Genomic DNA, 9,569 nt, shown 5'->3' with positions numbered 1-9,569 from the left:
TAATTCCTCTGCCATTTCTCATCTCTTTACTACTTCTAGAGTATCTGCTGCTAAGCCCTTCCTGCAATCAGCTTAGAGCTTAGGCCCTTGTTAACATGCAATGTTTCTTAGGAAAACAAATACTTGATGTTGCTATTTCTCCATCCCATCCTTTCTCTCTCCCTCCCTTCCTCCCTCCTTTCCTTCCTCTATTTGTAACTTACTCCTTTCTTCCTTTCTTCCCTCTATTTCTTTTCTCTTTTTTTTTTTTGGTGGGGGGGAATTATGGGTATTGAATCCAGGGCCTCAAGCAAGCTAGGCAAGACTCTACCACTGGACTACAGTTGCAGCCCCCTTGATGTTGTTCTTAATCATCAACCTCTAAGTGTCAATACAGTCAGATCCAGTCAGAAAACCTTTCTTATTTGAGGAAAAAAATCTCTCAGGTTCAGAGGTCCTGGGTGTAGACAACCAAGATAATCTGCTAGAAGCCAGGTTTTCACTTGATTCTTGATCTGACTTTGTACACATCACAATAGACCTGCACCCCTGCTTGAGGGTGTCTGAGAGACTTTGCCTATGAGACATCCAGTTCCCTAGAGGAACTGTGATGGCTCAAGTCAAACCTAGCTCTCTGTGCAACTGGAACTGTGGGCAGTACATGCCAAATACCACAAATGCCACTCTTTGTCTTTTGTTGCTTTTGAAAAGTCCTGTGTGAGATTGGTGCGTTGATGCAGTAGGGAACGATGCTTGCTTGATAAGCCTGGTGACCTGAGTTTAATCCTCAGGGATCACACGGTGGAAGGAGACAACCCACTCCTGCCAAGTCGTCCTTGAGCTCTACACATGTTCTGGCACATGCACATGTACATGAATAAATACATGTAAACAATTAAATCCTATCTTGGTAAATCGTTAATAATGCTTTAAAATGGTTGTGTGCTGGGCAAAGCAACCATGTGCTTGCCTAGCATGCACAAGGTTCCAGGCTCCAGCTCCAGCTCAGGGCAGAGAGGTGGAGTTAAAAACCTACTTGGCTTAGGCTGAAGAAAAGGAAACATTAATCTTAGGAACCCTGGCTTCAGAAATGGCACAAAATGGAATGGACAATAATGAAAGGTAGATAATGGGTCCACAGTGATTTAATTCTTGGTGGTACTGTTCATTTTATGCAAATACCAAAATAGGAAAAAAACAAACAAACAAAAAAAACCCCAACAAACCCTGGCTATTGAAAATAAAACAGGAATCTCCCCCAATATTTAGTGTCTGATCGAACGAGAGGTTTTTGTTTTCTTACACATCTACCAAGAGTTAAAGCAAATATAGATGTTAAATAAAAGGCCCAAGTACCAAAGAGCAAAATTTAATGAAAGCCAGAACTGTTAAGTATGGATTCCTGTTGAGAAAAATGTCAATCTCTTTCAGAGTTTTCCCACTGCTCCATTTTTAAGAAAAGTGTAGTAAAAATACATAATACAAGGTAACTTCTTTCTCACTTCTGCTTTCTCTCCACATATCCCTTGGTGAGAAGCATCTTCCCTGGAATTATGGGCTCCTCCCAGCAAGACCCTCATTCCCAGCACAGTCTCTCTCTATCCAACCAGTAGGCTCAGGGGCTGGAGAACATCTCAGGCCATAGGCAGAAGGTCTTTGAAGCAGCTGATGGCAGAGTTTAGTTCCATCTCTTTCTAGGTGCAGACTCCTCACTGGCAGGTCACACCAGAGTCTTCAGCGGTAGGCAGGAGGCTGGGAGGATGTTGGCTGACAGAAATAAAAGGTGATAACCCATTTTCAGGACACTGCTGCACAAGCCCATGATAGCATGGGAGAAACTGAACAATGGGGTGAAGGCTTGATTCCGGGATGTTTCTTTGCTATGGCTGATGAAGAGAGAGGGAGAGAGACAAAGAAATGGTGGTTGTCCACTGATAGCATCTACAGAAGATGCCATTTCTACTGCCCTGAACCATGGGTAGGCTCTGAAATCTTCAGCTCATCCGTTGATGGTGGTAATGATGACACCTAATGGGGAAGATTGGATGGAAGCAGAGGGTAGGAGAACAAGCCAGAATATGGTTATCAGTAAAAGCTCGTGGCGTATGGCACTCACCGAAGCATGCACCTGGGAGTGTCTGCAGAAGAGGTGGAAGCCAGTTGCACCAAGAAGGAGAGTGGAGGTCTCCACAAAGCTGTGTGCCAGGGCCTCCCACTTCCACACAAAGGTTCAAGCAGCCTAGCGTCTCTCAGTGTGGCTCTCGTCACCTTTTCTGTCTGGTTGTCCTTCACCTTGGTCATTGCACTGGTTCTGGCCATTGTAATGCAATGTCCTCCCTTTGTCTTAGCCAGGGAAAAAGTTAGTATCTTTGTGTTAGAGTTAGAAGATGGGCTCAGGCATCTTAAGGCCCCCTGATGTACTTAGCAACTTAACTCATCCTTCCTGTTTCCCAAAAGAATTCAGGCTTTGCTATCTTTCTTTAAGATCTGATCACATGCTAAAACAATACTCTATTAACAGAAAACCCCAGTTCTCTGCATTGACATAACTCACAAGTTTATATTTGGTCTCTCAAACCAAGGACAAGAAACAGCACAGAAGGCTCTGCAGCAGGGGCTTGGCTGGACTTCCATAATTCCCCATCCCCTTTATTTTGCATTTAGCTTGGACAACATTTCACCTCATGCCAGAGGCTCCACAGAGAGTCCTACTCCACCATGGGGATCCAGTCTAGATGTCAAGCAAAGGAAAGGCAAGAATCATGTGTGACATCTCCCTGACTGCCAGTTCTTTGCAAAGCTCTACTGGGTTCAGGAGGCCAGTTGCCCTTTGGCCACCACACTGCCTTTGGGTCTGAGCATGGTAGAACACAAATTTTCGGGCTGAGATTGTCTCTGTAAAGAGTTGTACTGTACTGGTACTCTATGGCCCATGGAACAGTTCTTGAGCACTACAGGAAGCTTCTTCTAAGCAACAAGGAACTTAGTGAGTCCTCCTCCGTCTATACTCTGCCCAGCCCCTTTTTATCCTCTAGCTGAGATGCTCTTCCTGATTACTTTCTGATGAACTAGCATTTAGGTAGTATTCTTTCTGGGGAAGGCAGCCCCCTTCTCCAGCAGTGTCTGTTTCCATCCGCAGTGTGGGCTAACGAATGGAAGGTATCATGAAGAGCTCCCACACTGAGTTTGAAGGTTGCATATTCCTTTCCTTGCTTGTAAGGTGGAACCATTCATGAGTCTTCAATCTGAAAACTGGAGAGTGATGGGTAGGGGTGGGGGGCTGGGGACAAAAAGAAGGAAAAGGGTCTAACAGAGCCTGCAAACCATGGATATTAGTAAGAAAATAACTGCACACACTAAGACACATTAACAACTGAATTAAAATTAAACAGTTTGTTTTCTTCATTAATATCCCAGTGACTCCATTTTTAGAGATGTTAGACTTCATTGGACAGGATTTCTCCCATTATTGCAGCATAGAGTTAGTTACCATCTTCACTTAGCAAATGGAAAAGGGTGAAAAAAAATCTCCAAACAAAAGGAATGAACTAGTGGATTTTTTTTTTTTAATTCTTCAGGGACATTGGCTGAATTGTCCTCCATATGGTTTGTGGTAAGTGGAGGTGGTGTTTCATTTCATTGTTGTTTTTGGCACTGAAGGGCTTGGGATGGGGCTGGGGGAGCCTGAGCCTGCTCCCTGAGGGGTTCTTGTCTTCTCCAGTTACAATCCTGTGGCTCCCAAGGGCATCCCTGAACTGTGGCTCATGCAGGGAATGGATTGCATGGACTTGGGGAAGTCCTGGCTGACCACCCGGCCATTTTCTCCGCTGCCGCCTCCTCCACTGGCTCCTGCCCCGCTGTTCCTGGGGAGGGTCGATGTCCGTATGGCTTCATTGATGGATTGCTGTGGGATCAAACAGAAACCCTTTTCAGGAGGACAGGGGGTTCTTCCCCAGGTCCTTGGTAATGGCTGGCAAAGGGGAATGAGTCAAGAAGGGATTGAAACTCTCTTCCAACTTTCCTCCCAACTCCTGAGCTCAAAAACAAAAACAAAACAAACAAAACCAACAGTAGTATAGGCAGTTCTTGGTAGCTCCTATTCATTCTCTGGCATACTAAGTCCTTTTCTGATTTAGAATTCTAATACTCTAGAAACCACAGGTTAGTAGCACCAATCTCATGTGCTAGTCTATACCTGCAGGTTGTCTGTACTGATAGTAAGACACATTGCACACACAGTGGCCTTGGGAATGCATCCTTGCTCTCTTTGGAACATAATCTTTGTCTTTCTTTTCTTTTCTTCTTTCTTTCTTTCTTTCTTTCTTTCTTTCTTTCTTTCTTTCTTTCTTTCTTTCTTTCTTTCTTTCTTTCTTTTTTGGTTTTTCAAGACAGGGTTTCTCTGTGTAGCTTTGGCTGTCCTGGACTGGCTTTGTAGACAAGGGTGGCCTCAAACTCATAACGATCCGCCTGCCTCTAGATTAAAGGTGTGCCCCATGCCTGGCTTTTTCAATCACATTGTACATACCCCCTTCCCTTCACCTTGCCAGGGCCTAGGCTTCAATGTTTCAGGAAGCAAGCTCTAAGCTATCTCATCCCATGGTTTCTGCAGGTGGGGCGTTTCCTTGGTGGCCTTGGAATAGAGTTTAGGAAATTTGCATCCTGATACCTAAGCTAAGTTCTGTGATCAGTTCTTGTCTCTGGTATTTTTAGAACATTTAAAACTCCATGTCTATAACATGTGACTAGGCAGCTACAGTCTTCCTCTGTCCCCCTTTCTCCTCCTCATTCTCTGCTCCCTCTTTCTCTTCTCCCTGCTGTTACTCTCCCTGTTTCTCTTCTCTACCCCCTTTTGCTCTTCCTCTGCCTTTTCCTGTTCCTCATCCCTGTTCCTCATCTCTGTCTACACAGAATGGCAGTACTTCACAGAAAGTGCTTTGAAACAGCAAGGGAAACTGGCAGTGTGTTCTTGTCAGGTCTAAACGATTTTCTGAAAAAGAAACAAACCTGCTTCTGGCTCCACATGATAAAGGTACTTAGGAGTCATTGGAATAAGATAATTCACAAAATGTACCCGGAAGGGATCATGTGCTGAAGAGAGTGAGACCACATCTCCAAAAGCCTTCATCTGTGCTCCATCTGCTGCTGTCAGCATGTACAGCTTGTGGGTCTACACTGACATACTGGCTCAGTGCTGTTCGCTTGGTGGTTTCTAGGGTGTTGCAATTCTAGGTCTGGAAAGGACTCAAGGGTCACCCCCGAATCAGGGTTGTTAAGTGAAATGAATGTTCAAGGCCAAAATCCAGGCCTTGGATCCTATCCTACTGGACGAGAAGAGCATTGTTCTCTGCAAAGTTCTATTGGAGAAGAACTCTGTGGCACCAAGACTCTATCCTTATCACTTCCTCTCCACTTCCGAGTTCATGGACTTTGGGGGTGAGGTTTAGTTTCTTGGTAGGAGTCAACCCAATGAGAAGAGTTGCCTGTGGATTTAGGGACTTCCTTCACTAAGACCAACCTTCCACATTCTTCAGATCGCATTGTGCTTGGCTTTCTCCCCGAAGACCTGAATCACATCTGCTGACAGCAAAGGCTGGCTCCCTTTCAGTGTGTGTGCATCATACACTCTTATTTGTAAGTTTTGTTACTTTAAAGGAAGCTCATATCCTGGGGGAGCCCAAGACTATTCCTTCACAATCCATGGCTATCGTTACTGGTCATTACACAGACAATTTGCATAAGATGTTCTTAAGTTTATTAAAAAAACATCCTTTCCATGATACCCTGACTTTGTTGTTGTGACCTGGAGAGCTCACTCTGTCTCCTGTAGCCAGATGGACATAAACAGTCTGATGTGTGTGGGTTTTTTTTTTTCTTGATACCCATTTCTTATTGAACATTCTGATAATGTTTTAAAATGTTCTTTCTTTTCAAAATTCATGAATCATCTGGGGGATGGGTGTTAAAGGTTTAAGGAAGGATGGAGGGAGTAGGTTAAGCAAAACTAAAGGTGCATGGAAACCTTTTTGAGGCTAATTAATATATATGTGTATATATATGAATACACACATATTTAGAGGCCGGGGAAATAGATCATTAGTTAAGAGTGCATGTTTCTATTTCAGAGGACCTGATTCACAGCACCCATGTCTGGTGGTTTACAACTGTCTGCAACTCCAGCTCAAGGGATCTGATATTTGTGGCTTCCATGCGTACATGCACACACCAACACAACACATTATTAAAAATAATAAAAGCTTAAAAATAGCTAAAAAGAGAAAGTGTTTGGACATAGGCACCCTTCATGGGTGGCAAAAGCCTTCCCCTACAGGACAAGAGTCCTTACATAAAAATCTCAGTGCCAGGCACGGGCTGCTTCCCTTTGAGTTTTGGTCAGAGAGACTCTAAAGGCCCACAAACAATACAGGCTATTGCTCTTGGGTGCTGTTGCTGAAATACAATACATTTTGATTGCAAAGCGTCAAGCTAGAACTGACATACTAACTTCCTGCTGGCTAGCTTTCGCAGTGCCGGAAAGTGCCATGCTAGACCACGAGGGGAGAAAAGTCTCTCCTGGACTTACCCAGTGGTGAACTCTGAATACTATGATCCTGACTTGCCAGGCAAGATGTGTCTCCTGATGCAACTGTGGCGTGATGGCTACGAGGGTAATCAACCCACTTTCTGATTAGACTTGAGCTCTGCAGGTTTCACAGGATTTAACCCATGCTTGGTACTCTCAGTCTGGGCAGAAGCATATGGTTCTAGGTCTTAGTGGGGAAACCTACTCCTGTTTTGCTAAATGCGTATGTTGTAAAACTGTGTTCCCAACGGTGGTGTATTTATATGTATAGATTAGTGCTGCTCTGAACTTCAGCCAGTTAATCTTTTAGCGGTTAATGCAGAGACTCGGAATCGGTTAAAGTACTGAGAATATGTGACTGTGAAATGCTCACCTGTAAATGGAATGTCTCTATTAATGTTTCCTCCTAAGGGGTCAAGGTACATCACGGAAGAGGAAGGAGAGAGAGCGTAAGAGCTGGAGGATGGCAGGAATGCTGTGAAATGCCGTCTTCTAGACACGGCCATTGCACTCGTGAACTCACCGAGGCTGTGGCTACCTGAACAGGGCTGAACCACGTCAAGCCAACAAGATCGGTTAACAAGATTCAGTGGGCTCCCCAAATAAGAACAAGAACAAAAAAGCAGAGAGAACATGAAGGTAGGTGGGAGATGTGTTGGTTGGTATCCAGAGGAGGGGGAGGGGAGCTGGAGGTGGTTGTGATCCAGACACATTGTATGCATGTATAAAATTATCAAAGAATAAATAAGATATTCTAAAAAACAAAATCCATGATTCAGACAGCTTTCTCCCCATATGATGCTCTGCCCACGCTGGTTCTGTCTCTTCCTCAAATCCTGGGACTCAGTTTATTTACATCCTCCCCTGGCATTCTTCCACCAAAAAGGAAGTGTGATTTGGATTGCATTCTTTTGAGTCAAAGGCCAAATAAATACAACCACACTGCTACCCAAGGGAAATCTGAGCTGAGAACAGGACGAATTAATGATTACTGATTTTTGCCTTATAAAAAGTTAAAAATAGAATAACATTTTAATTGTGTCAGTGGAAAAACATAGAACTTTCTAGAATGTAGCTTGGAATGTCTAGCCTTCAAGATTTTGGTCTACTATGTTTAAAAATTGTGTGTGTGTGTGTGTGTGTGTGTGTGTGTGTGTTTGTGTGCACAGGCGTACAAGTGAACATGGAGGCCACTAATCAACCTTGTTTTTAGAGACTAAGTTTCACACTGGAACTTGGAGTTCGTTGATTCAGCTAGGCTGGGTGGCCAGCAAGTCCTAGGGATCCACCCATCTCTGCCTCTTCAGCACTGAGATTAAAAATATGCACCACCAGTTTTCTCATGTGTGTGCTGGGAATTGAATTTAGGTCCCCATGTTGCATAGCAGGCACTTTTTTGACTGCTATCGCCCTAGGTCCATAGACTGTTTTCTTTGATATGAACAACAGCAGCAACAGCAACAACAAAATCAAAGCTCCCATAGATTACCTTGGGCTGTGTTCCTCAAAAGTCTCAAACATTTCTGCAATATCTCACTAAAGTAAGCAAAACATCATGTGTTTCTCTTAAGGGCAAGGTTAGTGGCACAGTCAATACCAGAGCCCACCAAAATATGAGACAAGTTTGGCATGTCACTAATACCTTTAAAGTACCGGAGCCATTTTCTCAGGAAGCCGAGGGCTGCCCAGAGCACATCCTATCATAGGTGGGTACTGGCCTCTTACTTGCTTTCTTTCTGATGCATTTATCAAATATTGGAGAAGAGTGGACAAGAGCCAGAATGGTGGGATGGAAAGCAAGTTAAACATCCTAGAATCTCTAGTTCTCAAACTGTGCTGGAATCCCAGGACGGAGGTCTAGAGATGTCTGAATTCTACTCCACCAACACTGAGTGAATACTTAGTATCAGCCAAGGACAAAGATGCTATTCTGTTCTCCCTGGAAGAGGTGAAACACAGATGCTGTAAGGCTCTACAATATTTAAAATTTGCCCTAGGTGATGTTTTTGCATCATGACAGTTGTACTAGGACATTGTGGGCTACCTGAAGTTCCTATTTGTGTCCACAGTGCCTACATTGCCAATTCAGTATTTCTCTGTCCACGTCTTACTGGTGTCTTGACACTTCCAGGCAAGAGCTCTAGTGTTTGAGTCTCTGGCTCTGGGCATCCTTTGCTGACAACTCTCTGGCTTTGGCTAATTCATCTCCCACTTCAACCTGTTAAACACCACTTTTCCAGGGAAGCTATTCTGACCATTCTGCTCTGGTTCTGTCATCAGTCAGTGAAGGTCCCGGGGGACATCACCATCTAGCAGGCCAGTGTTCAGCAACTGTCTGCCTTCCCCACGGAACCCTGAGATGGTGCTCTGTTTCTGGGTGGATCCTGGTGGAAACTCCCATGCTGAGCATTGTTCTCCCTCTTTCGCTGTGACACACGTGTTCTGTTCACGACACATAAAAGGGCAAAGAGTGTCAAGAAGACTCAGTTGAGATCCTGTGCTGAAGCCTGCCTAAGTGAGACAGTCTGAGTAGGAGGATGCCCTTCATTTGTCTTTGTGACCAGCACTATGATTGGCACTTGAGGGACATAAGGCAAGTGCTCAAAAAAAAAAAAAATCAGTAGATGGAAAAAGAGAGAATGAGCAGTTTAGAAATGTCTTGGCCTAAACCAAGAGCCTGGGCTTTGTGGAGGATTTGTTCACTGTCTAATTCCTGTCCTTCTAGCTCCTGGCTTATGTGACCTTGTAGGCTCATGCTCCTTCGCGTCTCCTAGCCTCACTTTTTATTAGCCTTAGATCTTCAAGAATACGATAATGAAAACGAGGCACTAACACCTTGTTAGGAAAGTTTCTAGCCGTCCCTCCCCCTTTTAACCTCCCTCCTGCCCTTTTTCCCTTTGTGCTCACTTTTTCTCTTCCTTCACATGCTGACTAGAGAAGGCTCTTTGAACTGCTGAGACATCGTGTGTGTGTGTGTGTGTGTGTGTGTGTGTGTGTGTGTGTGTGTGTG

General features: G+C 44.3%; 1 protein-coding gene across 3 annotated transcripts in view; it reads right to left on the bottom strand.

The window, feature by feature from the left end:
• Positions 1-1,332: 1,332 nt before the first annotated feature.
• Gria1 (glutamate ionotropic receptor AMPA type subunit 1) overlaps positions 1,333-9,569 on the bottom strand; it is a 308,514-nt gene continuing 300,277 nt past the window's right edge. For 2 of the 3 annotated variants that reach the window (XM_055602892.1, XM_055602891.1), the window contains exon 16: positions 1,333-3,904. In XM_055602892.1, coding sequence (XP_055458867.1) covers positions 3,701-3,904 — 204 coding nt within the window. In that variant the 3' untranslated portion in view covers positions 1,333-3,700. The remainder of the gene's footprint in view (positions 3,905-9,569) is intronic. The other variant, XR_008719624.1, reaches the window with a different exon arrangement.

Source organism: Psammomys obesus, unplaced genomic scaffold (assembly GCF_907164565.1).
Source record: "Psammomys obesus unplaced genomic scaffold, mPsaObe1.curated_primary_1811, whole genome shotgun sequence".
In the NCBI taxonomy this organism is placed as follows: domain Eukaryota; kingdom Metazoa; phylum Chordata; class Mammalia; order Rodentia; family Muridae; genus Psammomys; species Psammomys obesus.
Note: the sequence above shows the minus strand (reverse complement) of the source record. Positions and strands in the feature narration are given on the sequence as shown.